The following is a 14,503-nucleotide window of genomic DNA, read 5'->3' as shown; positions in this document are numbered from 1 at the left end:
AGTAGTGGACAGTTAACGGCTGATGTAGTATAGCGGCTAATAAATTTGTTTGAACTTATTAAACTTTATTAAAAGCAAAATGTCGTATAAAAATAAAGATAATGAAAAAAAAAAATATGTATGATATTATTCCAGTCCTCAAACTTACACTTTAGTTATACAAGATACCTTTAGTTACTATGAATTAAATAATAATTTTTTTTAATAAAAATCTAAACAGCCAGATCGTAGTTAATTCAGAAAAGCAAGTACTTACATAGTTTTTTTTTTATGGACGATCAATAATATCGTAATTATTTTAATCGTATTTAAAAATTATTATTTTTATATATTTTCTATATATTATTTTTAAATATAAATGACTGTAATTTTAAGAAAATGTAAAGGGTGGCATCCTTCTCGTTTCTAATTACTGCTCCTGACAGGGTCTACGATGTACTTTATTGATTTTTAAGCTCTTTGTTGATACTTTAAAATACAACGAAGGAATTAATTTAAAAAATTGCCCAGTATGTAGAACATTTTATTCTATGAAAAATCTATATATATATATAAGTCTTCTATTCAATAAAATTAAATAATTGTAACAATAGCAGAGAATAAATCGGTATTGTAATGACTTGCATTAATGTTAAAAAAGAAATAATAATATATAATAGTAAATTATAAATTATTTTCCGTCTAATCAGTCTATCGCACGAAGGCTTTTAAAAGTTTTAAACAAATATTTTTATTCTACATAAAAATGAAAATAAAAGGAAATCCAAGAATTGTAAAATTTTTAACTGTTGTAAAAAATGATACAGCGGTGGAACACGTTTCAAAAATAAAATAAGAAAACAAAAACAAAAACTGTAAAGTTTTAACTAGTGCAAAAAATATTACGTATCGCACATCGCCAGCGAATAGTGGGAGTATCGAAACGAGTATAAATAAAATTCGCTACGTTAGCGTAAAACTTTCGCGAATATGCGGAGCAGAACAGTTTTTATATTGGAAACTTAAAAAGTTACCTTGAAACAGATGAAGAGAGAAAATGGCATTGTCACAATCACCAGGATCCATGATAACACCACGAGAATCTTTCCGCATGTCTTGGACTCGGAGTCCACTTCTTCGTTCGCTAGAAAGAAAAAGAAAAGTTTAAATATATTTTATACATTAGAAATTAAAATATATAAATTATGGTATTACTTGATGTAATAGTAGGATAAAGATGCTGGCGGCTAGACATTTCTAGCATCATACTACAGTAATCGAGTTTGTATAATAAAAATATTATTCACAGCTAATTACACTGCGCGTAACACTCCGAGGGCACTTATTTACTGGCGTCCACCCCACATGTGCCGGTGGCCCTGGCGGTATTAAAAATTTACGTGGGAAACTAAAAAGGTGGCAACACAGAGTCTTTGTACGTGTATCAAAAGCCGCTATTAGAATTAGGAACGCGGTTTGTTTTTCTTTATTTATTATTACCTGATGTTTCAGCGACGACCATAGTGGTGGAATCGGAATATCGCGCCAGGGTTGCGGCTAAAGCGTCCGTTCGGGGCAAAAGTTTGGGGGCGACTGATGTTGGCGCTATGTTTGTAGTCGGAGGCTGGAGTTTCACATGCAAAATTAAACTGAAATTAACAGTAGTTCTATTACTATTTATCTTGTTCAAATTAGACCAATTTTTTCCTTTTGGTAGTATATTAATTGTCTCCAAAAAATATCAACATTATATAATAAAAAAATAATTGGAGTGGAAGGTACGAAGTGATAAATTGAAGTATACACTCGAGAATGAGAAAACATATAACTACATTAAATTTATTATGTAAGATTGTTTAATAACATATTTTATGACTTATATTTGGTGGCTATTGAATTAATGTTAACATTTTCTATGCAGATACGACATCGAACTACTGTTTGTTAATTGTAGCATGGCAATATAGACAAAGGGAGGCATTGCAAACCCGAGTTGACCTTTTCATAAGGATTTGGCTTAGGGTCAGTTCACAATGAAATAAGCTCCTGATAAGTGGACGAATGTAAAAGTCACTAATAATATACAAATAGTATTAAGTATTTATTATAAACTCATATTTATTCTATAGGTTGTGTTATTTTCTTTTAGCTTCATAAAGTTTCTCATGATTGTTGAATTTTTGGATACTAACTTTTTTCTATCTTTATATCTAATTGTTAGATTTAAATGAATAATAATATAATGTATTAGCGATCCGACCCGACTTCGCAGTTAAGTACAGAGAAGTTTTCATATTTATCTAATATAAATAAACAACATGGTTACTTGTGTTTCTGGCTTTAAGCAGTTCTTATGTTGCTGTATAGGCTTTGTAGCCAACTTCTACGCGCTTCCTTTTCAATGTGATTTGATCCTTACAAGGGGCGTGCGTACATAACATTTCTTGTATATACAAGACAATTTCATCAAAAATTAAGTTATTACGTAATAGTTATATTGGTAGTTATGTATGTATCTCAAAGATATTAATAAATCTCAAATTAAGTAAACAAGTCGCCATCTCTAATAAAAATGTAGGGAAAATAACAGAGAATTATATATAGAAATTATATACGCAGAAATAATAGGAAAATTAAACTAGGTATTTTATTTATGCCTTGATTAATTCTGTATTTGTAATATAAACAAACCCATTTTCAATTAGTTCATTTGGTTTTATGCAAACAAAGGTAACTTTGAACGGTTGTAACATATAGCGGGATTTGCAAATAACTAATTAATAAAATTGACTTCAAAAAGGGCATAGATTATTATTGACTAGGCAGGTATTTCTATGTAAATACTAGCTGTAGGCCCTGGCTTTGCACGGATGTACTAATGAAGAAAATGGGAACTTTTTTTACAGTTACTGTCTTCTGCTCGCCCACTCGCTCAGTTTTTTATGTATAGATTTTTTAATCTCAATTTTTTACTTTTCCGTATGATTTTTAAAACATTTTCTTTCATACAAGCTTTATCATGACAATTACAATTACAACAAATAAAGATTAGTTAAATAAATGCAGCCATTTTGCAGTATTGGAACGTACATTTATTCGGCAACTGATTTTTTATTATATACGTATATAATATTATTTTATCTCTCCCATAGACAGCCATAAGGAACTAGATTGGGAGAAAATGATTTCAGGGTTCTTAATAAGAGAATTAGATACCAAAACAATACTTTTTAGTAATGTAGTTTGTCTTTTTCTTTGTTTCGCCATCAAATCAAATTAGATGCAACTTAGATGCCTATTTTACAGTTGTATTCTAGAATTCTAACTTTAAATCTAGTTTATGTTTTATATTATTACACTATCTAAAAGTGGTTTACGTTGTTAGTATTCCTACTTTTGAAATCCACATGTATGAAGCAAGTAAATAGCAAGTTAGGTATATAAGTTTTATCAACATACTATGTCCTTTCTCATGCAAAGGTGAAAAGATTGTTACTAAGTTACTAGCGACCTCAACTCGTAATTGTAATATATCTTTTTAGGTCCACCTGCACACGGCCCCTCCTGGAAACTGACGAGGTTAATTCCTGGAAAATTAATTACAATGGATCAACTGACCTGCTTTCATCCTTACCTATCATCCCTCACTGGAGCCCGCCAACTTATACCGATAACACTGATGGGGTTACCGTTAAACTAGTATTGTAAAGTGGAAATGTTTGATTTCTTTATAGATATATGTATACATACATATACCTCTGTCCCATTCGTGTTTCTACCACGAAGCAGTTGTGTTTGCATGGCTGTGTTTCGGTTTGAAGGGTGGGATATGGCGTGAATTTACTGGGTACAGAGGAATAACACCTGAATCCTCAGGATTAGCAACGCATGAGGGGTATCATGGGCGAAACAGTATACTCTGTTATATCCATGGTACTGCTTATGTCTATAGGCGACCGTTACCACTTTCCACTAGGTGGGCCGTCAGTTTGTTTGCCACTCTATGTTGTATAAAAAAATATATTTTATTGTACCGTTTATAAAAATAATAAATAAATTTAATTTTAATGAGAAGTGATCCAGAAGGCGGATTTATCACTAAGCAAACTCTTCCAGATAATCTTTGGGTAGAGAAAAAAGACAGGGTAGATGGCGCACTATTACATGGATACTAATATATACAAACATATATACATAAACATACACATGAATTATGTATATTGATGAATTAATATATCATAAAAAATGGAAAGGATGTAATCCATTATTTAAAAAAATATTTAACAAACTTTAAGAATTCTTACATGTATAGAAACCTTCATTATCAATGAATAATATTGGATGTATTTAATTTACAGAAAACCCGTGTGAAACTGGGGCGTTTTGGTAGTATCTAGGTAAGAAGAATTCAGGTATTATTATACATACAAGTACTTATTCAATACAAGCAGAAGCTGCAGATTATTAATTTCTGTGATGTATTCTTGTCTTTGCAGCTGTTCCTGGACTACTAGCGAGTATTTCTAGACTTTAAATATTCGGAAAACAATTGGAATTCAAAAGAATAGAATTTAATACAAGCCCGTCATTTATAATAGTATTATAGAAGTACTTATAATTGTGTACTGCACTTTCTTCCAAGCACAATACGCTTTGGAATCAACTACCAGCAGCAGTATTTCCGCACCGATACGATATCATAACCTTCAAGAAAAGAGCATATTCCTTTTTAAATACACCTGCAATGTTTTTGGTGTTGGGAGTGATCATGGGCGGCGGTAGTCACCTACAATTAGGTGTGCCGCATGCTCGTTTGCCCCCTGTGTTCTAAAAAAAATTAAAGTCACAGACTATCATATATTTATTTATTTATTTTATTATTGCATCTCTTATAAAGATAAATACAGTAGATGATTAATGCGAAATTAAATAATAAATAGAAGGACTACTGTTTATCTCGGTTAGAATATTTTTCGATACTCCGGTGGTCATGTGGGTGGAATCTTAGGTGAAAACCAATCTACACTAATATTGTGAAGAAGAAGGATTTGATTGATTGTTTGTTATAGATATACATAAGAACTTGTGAACCGATTTTAAAATTAAATAATAAAATTGTTAATTTAATATTTTCACCTGTAGGAAGTTCCATTATTAGCAAGTAATTTTGGTTATATAATAAAAAAATATCTTAAATATAACACATAATAAATAAATACCATCAGACATATATATAATTAAGCAAAACTTGTATTGTAGGTATTAAGCATTGACAGATACACTTAAATACTTTTTTTTGTAAATACATATTATATACATACACATGCACACATCTTCAGAAATATTTATGAATAAGAATTGATGTACTGTGCGCGGATCGAACCTGCAACCGTCAGAAGGTTAATAAATCGTTAATAAATAAATTTACCCTGTTATGTGAAATATATGTAGGGTAAATGTATTTTACTTTTATATTATATTTAATGTGAGTAATTCGTTGCCAATGCCGGAAATAAAGCAATTTACGACCGAGAAACATTGGTAGGATAAGACGAAGTCATGTAATTTTAAAAGGACGAGGCAACATTCGAATCTGTTTTGAATAAACAAGAACGGCTTCGTCGTTAATGGTAATTATTTATTTATTTATTTCATACATCTTATTATAATACAGTTGTTAAATCGAATGCCATTATGCAGAAACCCTTTGGGTTTATCTCACAAAGAAGAATCGCTCTTAAATAACTTTCTTTATATAATATTCGTAGATGGGTACATATAAACAATATTTCCAATTTTTCCTATATATATGACATATAAGTGTAGTGATTTATAAAAGAACTTATTCAAAAAAGATACATTATCAATTAATATCAACCACGACGACTAAGGGAACTTAACGGTCGAGGGATTGGCAGCAGTGTCTTAAAATATCACCAAAGTCTAACTGCGATTGCCAGTATGCCTAACAAGCTTGGCAATTACTGGCAAACCCCCATCTCATTGGAGATGCCCATCAGCAGTGCGAATATTAACGGTTGTTATAGTGATCTGATGATGACCGCATTTTAAACATTTAAACAACGACAATTATAGTTATTATCAGTCCATCAGTTCCTATTATTGTCCTGTAAAGATTAAAAAGAAAATAAAACAGTCCAGCAATTTCTAACCTTGCCAAGTTGGGGACTGTTGGTGATGTAATTTCCAACATTCATTCGTAAAAGATCAGAAACAGAAGTACATAGATACTGTTCTGACATTAACACAAGTTGCGTTAGAATAATGAAGTAATTAATGAGATCAAATGAAAAAGTTACGTATATATTTTATTTTATTTTATTTTATTTTATTTGACAATAAACACAAAGTTACAAAAACAAGATACAATGGGCGCCACACTAGGCGAACCTGTATCGTGGGCACCCGATAAAGATTAACAAATCACAAATGTGTTGTAATAAAAAGTACATAGTGGGCGGGTATTAATATAAAAAGGAATATAAAATTGAAATAGTGAAAAAAGTAATAAAATCAACAATATAGATACAGAATCAATTATTAAACACTAATAATATAAGCCTTATTATTAGGAACGATTTTGTATAGTAAATTATTGTTCAAATGTGTTGTCTGTTGATATTTTCAATCAATTTCAAAGAGAAGAATGTTCTCAATTCGATTGTCTTTTTTAATGTTTGTTATCTTAACCTTTTGTTAGTTGTAAACCGATTTAAAAATTCTTTTCTCATCTGAAAGAATGTACTTACAGATTGCTTCCATAGAAATTTTTATCAAAATCGATTCACTAGTGAAGTTTTTAAATCAAAATGACTTGTTTTGCCACAGTTTTTGCCGAGTCGTTTTTCTTTCTGTGAAACATAATTTAATTACATTAAGAAATGTTAATTAAAAAGAGCGCTGTGAGTTATATATTATAAAAAAATATGATTAAAAAAATGACAATAGACTAGGTGGATTAATAACTAGCTACGTGCTACCGCATTGCTAACCGAGTTTATATGAATTTACATTGAATTCACTAAAACCATTTTATAAATATCGTTCAACCCTGCATCTAAATTGCGTCTATGCAAAATACGCGGGAAATTTAATCAGAGTAAAATGTAGAGATTAGGGTTGTGAAAAACCCTTTTGCTTTATTTTACCGGCTAAACTTTTAAAGACACTTTGTAGATGGTGTATCTACAAACAATCATAAACTCTACTGCCTTACGTTAAAATCCAAAATTGTTAATTGTATTTGTAATACTTTTGTTGTACTTTATTCAAGACTGCGTTGAGGGCACATTTGCCATGGAGGTAATGGTGGAACCTATCGGGTTACAATAAGGTCCATAATTGCAAAGCGTTACTCTTTATGTAATTTAAGTTGCCATTACCGGGACACACTTCTATCCAGGGAGTGACAAGTCATACTCCATATTACATCATTCCATTAATATTTTTCTGTGCGTAAAGACTATTATATATAGTCTACAGTAGGTAAGTAGATAAAATAATGCCCTAGGAATTTTTGGATACAAAGAATGTAGTAACATAGGCATATATAGCTTTAAAGGGCTTTTTTTAATGGGTGAAAATGGAATGGTAACCCCGTCTGCGCTAACGGTATATACTTACTGGCGGGGCACCAGTGAAGGATGACAGGTGAGAATGAAAAGGCAGGTCAGTTAGCCCATCACGATGAATACACATGGGATTCAGCACAATGGTTTCCAGGAGGGACCACGTGAAGGTCGACCTGACAGGACATATTGCTAGCAATAGGTTTTGTAGTTCTCATTACTAACAATCCCTTCCTCCCTGATTTAAAGGGTGGGATATAGCAGTAACATTACAGGGCATAGAAGTATAACATCTTAGTCCTTAAGAATGACAATGCTTGAGTTGTATCATGGGTGACACAGTATACTTTATTATCATGAACATAACTGTTCAAGTCTATATGCGACGTTTATTACTTTCCATCAGGTGGACCGTCAGCTTGTTTGCCACTATAAGTTGAATAAAAATATTTTGTGTTTTAAGTTAAGATTTCTTTACTGCATTTTTGAACGATCAAATGTGTTATCGTATAGTTTTAATAGAACAATGATAACACCCCGTCGTTATTCGGCGTCGGGGCTTAAAAAGGTTATTGAAATTACGTTTTTTTTTAAGTTTTATAAAAGTATTATTGAAATTACACAAAAATTCTTAATAGAGTAAGAAATTCTACTACGCATTATAAATGTGAAAGTTTTTTTTTTTATAGATGATACTGACCCCGCCTGAACTATTGGTATACACTGGCGGGGCACCCGTGAGGGATGATAGGTGACGATTAAAGCAGCCCATCGTGACGAATTCCACTAGATTTTTTTTTTATACAACTTAGAATAGCAAATAAGGTGACGGCACTATTAGATGCTATTTTAATTTCAGCCTTCCATCATCGTTATCATCATCATCTTCCTACCCTTATCCCAATTATTATTTGGGCTCGGCGTTGTACGGTTTTATCCATATAACTAAAGGATTTGGCTTATAGTTTTACGACCGGCCGCCTGCCTGACGTCAACCTTCTTTGGGAAACCCTTTCATCATCATCACCATTATATTAGCCGTTAATTGTCCAATGTTGACCATCCTCCTTTTTTTATACAACTTAGAATGGCAAACAAGCTGACGGCCCACCTGATGGAATGTGGTAACCGTCGCCTATAGACATGAGCAGTACCATGGACATAACAGAGTATACTGTTTCGCCCATGATACCCCCCATGCGTTGCCATTCCTGAGGACTCAGGCGTTATTCCTCCGTATCCAGTAAATTCACGTCATATCCCACCCTTCAAACTAAAACACAGCCATGCAAACACAACTGCTTTACGGTGGAAATACAAATGAGATAGAGATACGCAAGCAATCGAGTTTTGTACAAAGTCTCCCTCTGGTAAACTACGATGGTTTTCAGGGGGAACCGCGTGGAGATCGAGCTGGTAGGGTGTATTGCTAGTAATGGTTTCATTAGATCCCATTACTAACAATTCCTTTCCCCTAAAATGTGAAAGTTTGTAAAGATATTTGGAAATTTGTTATTCAATTACGTTTAGACTCCTGAAGGGATTTCAGTGAAATTTTGTGCACGAGGTGGTTGACACATAGGATTCTTTATATTATGATGTACGTATTGACATCAGCAGACCATCTTATATATAGTTGCGTCAATTATTCTTTTGTTTACCATTACCATTACATTTTATTGAAAAAGAACACACCTGTCCTATTTGTTTTTATGCTTGTTCATAATTTTCGACATATGCTCGTAATATCAAAACGAAAAATTCAAACGTTAACGACGCGATAAAATACAGAGTAAGTTCAGTTTGCGAGAGTCCATCCGTTTATATCCACCTTTTATAATATCGTGAAATTCAGAGGTTTCATGAAGTCTCAATGTTCTAAGGGACACAGAAAAATTAAGAGGTGTTCTATTTACCAGTTTCTTTTCGTTGCATATCCTTACTAATATTATAAATGTAAATGTGAGTTTGTTTGTTTTTTACCTTATAGCTCTTTAACGGCTTAACCAATCGTTTTGAAATTTGGTACACACGTATTACACGGGATGGAGGAGACTATAGGCTAATTTTTATTACGGTCAATAATAATATTCCTGTCATGCGGACGAAGTCGAGTGTAAAAGCTAGTAATTAATAGTGCTCATATTTTTAACAACAAATATTAATATTCATTTCACGATATTGGATACGATACGACTTATTTTGTGCATGTGAGTGTAATCCCTGAATGGAAATTGAATACGAGCACTACTTATTCAATAAATGAAAGTGCCTTGTAAAAATAAAAAGCTTAAATTTTTTCCTCGTTTTTGACCGATATTTTTACTGTGAAAATGTTTAGTTTCGTTAGTAGAACACTCCCACTATTAGATGCTATTTTAATTTCAGCCTTCCATCATCATTATCATTATCATCTTCCTATCCTTATCCCAATTATTATTTAGGGTCGGCGTTGTATGGTTTTATCCATATTACTAAAGGATTTGTCTTATAGTTTTACGACCGGCCGCCTGCCTGACGTCAACCTTCTTTGGGAAACCCTTTCATCATCATCACCATTATATTAGCCGTTAATTGTCCAATGTTGACCATCCTCCTTTTTTTATACAACTTAGAATGGCAAACAAGCTGACGGCCCACCTGATGGAAAGTGGTAACCGTCGCCTATAGACATGAGCAGTACCATGGACATAACAGAGTATACTGTTTCGCCTATGATACCCCCATGCGCTGCCATTCCTGAGGACTTAGATGTTATTTCTCTGTACCCTGTAAATTCACGCCATATCCCACCCTTCAAACCGAAACACAGCCATGCAAACACAACTGCTTCACGGTTGAAACACGAATGGGACAGAGGTACCCAAGCAATCGACTTTTGTACAAAGTCTCCCTCTCCTATTATAAGGAGAGTTTTCCCAGTAGTTGCCACGATTCATTCTTTTAGTAGCCTCTTACGACCCATGGGAAAGAAAGGGGTAGCCTATCTATACCTGGACCATACTGCGTTCACAATTTCACCCGATATAAATAAGAAACATGGATAACTGAGAAACCATAATAGACCTAATTAAGGTCTATCCAACTCCTTCAAGTTTGATTTATTGTATTTCACAAAATAAGTACTATAAACATATTATTTTCATCTATATTTGTAAGGAATGTTCTTCTACGGGAAATGTTGTATAGAAGCAGCCAAGAAATGAGATTGAACTCCGAAGTTCACTCTCATTTCTTGGCTGCGTAGCATAGTACTATTGTCCATGCATCCCACTCATATCTACCTCGTATATCTAGGTTGTGAAATGACCTTCCGTTTTCAGTTTCATCCTTAATCTGTTTCAATAAACGTGTCTATAAACATTTAAAAGACCGGCAATGCACAAGAAACTTCTCTCGTGTTATAGGTATTCATGAGCGACGCTTTATCAGGTGGATCATCCGCTTGTTTGCCTTTCCAACAATAAAAAGAGTATGTATGAAATTACATGAGTGAAAAAAATATTTTACAGATAATTATATTTTCAAATTTTTATGAGTATACCTAAAGTGCATGTGTTATGTCCATTATTGCTCATGTCTATAGGCGCGGTTACCACTTTTCATCAGGTGGCCCATCAGCTTGTTTGCCATTTCACGCTGCATAAAAAAAGTACCAAATATACGATGCTTCAAGATACAAATAAACAGATGTAATAGAAAAGCTTGATGGAATTACAAAGATTCTATTTAAAAAAGAGCTTTAATCACGTAACATCTTACTCCAGTACTAGAATAAAATATGTATTTATGTTACTGTATTTCACTTGAATTATTCACTTGTCAATATATATTTTTATTTATGGTACAATAAAGAGTTAAATAAATAAATAAAATCACTGATAATATCATAAAAAAAATATCAATGAATTTTGATGATCAAATTTATGAGTTACCAATACGACGGTGAAATAGGCGACAATATAAACTAATTGGAACATCAAATAACTATAATTTAGGTCAACAATTCATCTCTAGGATACTAGCGCAAAGGGACTAATCTCGTTGTACAATCATAAATTATTACTCCACTAACCGAATTATCCATATTTATAGCGGAATGAAAGTGGACAAAACCTTACTTGAATTCGTAATAGGTATTTCCTTAAAGTGGGAAAATTTATACAGACAGGTTTACAGCTTTTATAATTTTTTTATATGCAACTTAGAATGGCAAACTAGCTAACGGCCCACCTGGTGGAATGTGGTAACCGTCGCCTATAGACATGAGCAGTACCATGGACATAATAAACTGTTTCACCTATGATACCTCCTTAATAAATTATTAAGTAATAATAACCATGGGTACTGATTTATAATTATTTATATACCTTTCCACTAAATGGAATGATCTTAAAAACATTGCAATGTATCTTTATAGTGGTTTTAAGGATTTTTTTTTTATGGCCTGTCGTGATGCCAATGAGAGATATAATTTGATTGACAGTTCAAATTACCGTTGTTTAAATTTTGATACAAACTGAAATTTGTGTAATCGGAGTTCAACAATTTAAATTGCTAATTAAAAATATTTTTCCTTATTTCATGCTCATGGGTTTCTTAAACTAATCGGGCAACACCATGGATTATCATACGTGAGTAAAACCGATGATAAACCGATGATACGTGAAACCGATGATACGTGAATAAAACCGATGATGATGATGTATCATCATCATTATAATTACTAACTACATTCTGCGACTTCGATCGCAGTCATATCATCATGTGAAATAGCTTAGAACTTTTTTCAAGAAATAAGCAATCAAACGCAAAATTTTTCAAATCCGACTAATAAGTTAGTAGTTCCAGATATTAGTGTATTCTAACAAACTTTTCCGCTTTTTATATACATAATTGTATACATTTACATAATATATATTTACATAATAATTTGTATACATAATTGAACATGATTATCGGTCGTATTATTTTATTTTTTAAGAAAACTTTATACGAAGTCCACTGCATAGGTATCGCTGTCTTATTAATTCTGTCGCCAAGCAGCTTGCTTGCACGCTGTGAATTTAAATGGCGAGATAGGGCAGTTAAATGGATACTCAAGACTCAAGATCTTCATGTTTTATGACCAGTGACGCCTGTGGTGTTACAGTTTTCATCTATTTACCACGAGCTTACATTACACATGCTTGTTTGCTATCTTGTATTATACTATTTTGTATTTTATTATTGTATTATATAATTATGGTTGAAAAATAACAGTCATGAAATTAAAAAATAAAGTATTAATTTATAATATAAAAAGTACAACGTAAATAAAAAGTACAATGAAATAAATGACTCCATAGGGATGAGGATATTTGCAGTCATTCATTCGTTTTCCCTTCTAAACTTGAGTTGCCGAGAGAAATCTCTGGAGTAATTATTATGAACTTCTTGATATTATGTAACTACGTTCTATGAAAATTTCAAATGACAAATAAAAATATAAAATGTTTGCTAGATTAAATGTTTGCTACATGTAAAGTATTAAATAACTTTTTAACATTTTTTTTATATGTAATAATATTGTGATTCTGGACGGGTTTAAAGTGAAAACTTGCCTATCGCCACCTACATGCACCAACGCCTTCAGTACTTTGAAATATTTGAAATTTTTAACCAAATGTGACCTAGACAATTAAGATAAGCTCATTGTTATCAGTGATATAGAAGGAAATAGGGATCGAGAAAGTTCATCACCAACACGATGCACTGATATAGTGATCGTGCCAGCCACATGAAGTATACACAAAAGTATAAACGGATGTCTGAAGATCACACTGCTTGGAGAACAATGGTGATCCTCAGATGTTCATGACCCTCAACGACGAGAAAACGGGAGAAATATAGTCGGTTGTACTATGATTCAAGAGAACAAGGTTTTAAGAGTAAACAAAGGATTAGTAAGTTGCAAGATTAACCCTTTAATGGTTGATTTATAAGGTTTACCAATTCACAAACCCAATTTTAGAGGTTCATTTAAGTAATGCCACCAAATTGCATGCATATGTGATTAGAATCCGACCCTTTGTTTAAAAATACGAGTATTCGGGTCATTGTTATGGTTGTCAACCTGTGTTACCATTGACGTTAATTAATTAATTATTTCTGATACATTAATGTGGCAACTTTGATTTTATATTTTTAGTGACAGTTTCCATGAAAAATAGTTATTATATGTATCATCATCATCATATCAGCCATTAACTGTCCATTGTTGAATACAGACATCTCCCATAGACTGTCATAAGGAATGGCCTTGAGCTTCCTAAATTCATTGATTCCTTGCAATGCATTTGAGGGCATTGCTTATCTACTGGGGGTTCGTTCTAAACTTCGTTTACTAATATGGAATTGCCTTTCAAGAACCTTTCTTCCCGGTCAGTTGTCAGTTCTTCGAGTTATGTGACCAGCCCACCACCCGCCCAGTGCCACTTCAGCTTGCTTTTCCTTCGGGCTACGTTTACGTGTAGGCAATACCCCCGTATTACTTATACGTACGTCACTAAAATGCTATAATAAATAATATATAACCAGAAATTAGACACAGACTTATTTTAAAATAATTATTTCTTATACCTAAAGCTAAAGAATGGATTTCTCTTCTGGAGTTTGTATTTCTAGACGTCGTAAGAGGCGATTAAAAGTATAATCAAGGCTGGACAGCAGCGTCCTTTTTGAAACATCACCAAAGGCTAACTGCGGTTGTGAATACGCCTTCAAATGCAACCACTGGCAAAACTCTCCTTATAGGGAAGGCTTATGTTCAGCAGTGGACAGTCAATGGCTGATGTAATAAATACAATAATATCACAGTTTTATTTAAAAAGTTTTAATTTAATAATTAAGCACTTATTCTACTCTAATAATACAGTTTTATAGTCTATGCTATA

General features: G+C 32.7%; 1 protein-coding gene across 2 annotated transcripts in view; it reads right to left on the bottom strand.

Moving 5' to 3' along the window:
• Window positions 1–1,719, bottom strand: part of LOC113517029 (band 7 protein AGAP004871) — a 39,699-nt gene extending 37,980 nt beyond the window's left edge. Inside the window, exons 1-2 of one of the 2 annotated variants that reach the window (XM_052895481.1) lie at window positions 1,480–1,719; window positions 1,014–1,123 (exon numbers count right to left, since the gene is read on the bottom strand). In XM_052895481.1, the coding sequence (XP_052751441.1) occupies window positions 1,014–1,123; window positions 1,480–1,501 (132 nt within the window). In that variant the 5' untranslated portion in view covers window positions 1,502–1,719. Of the gene's footprint in view, window positions 1–1,013; window positions 1,124–1,194; window positions 1,355–1,479 lie in introns of those variants that run through there. The other variant, XM_052895480.1, reaches the window with a different exon arrangement.
• Between the last annotated feature and the right edge of the window lie 12,784 nt (window positions 1,720–14,503).

Source organism: Galleria mellonella, unplaced genomic scaffold, assembly GCF_026898425.1.
Source record: "Galleria mellonella isolate WM207_F2 unplaced genomic scaffold, CSIRO_AGI_GalMel_v1 utg28, whole genome shotgun sequence".
NCBI lineage: Eukaryota > Metazoa > Arthropoda > Insecta > Lepidoptera > Pyralidae > Galleria > Galleria mellonella.
Note: the sequence above shows the minus strand (reverse complement) of the source record. Positions and strands in the feature narration are given on the sequence as shown.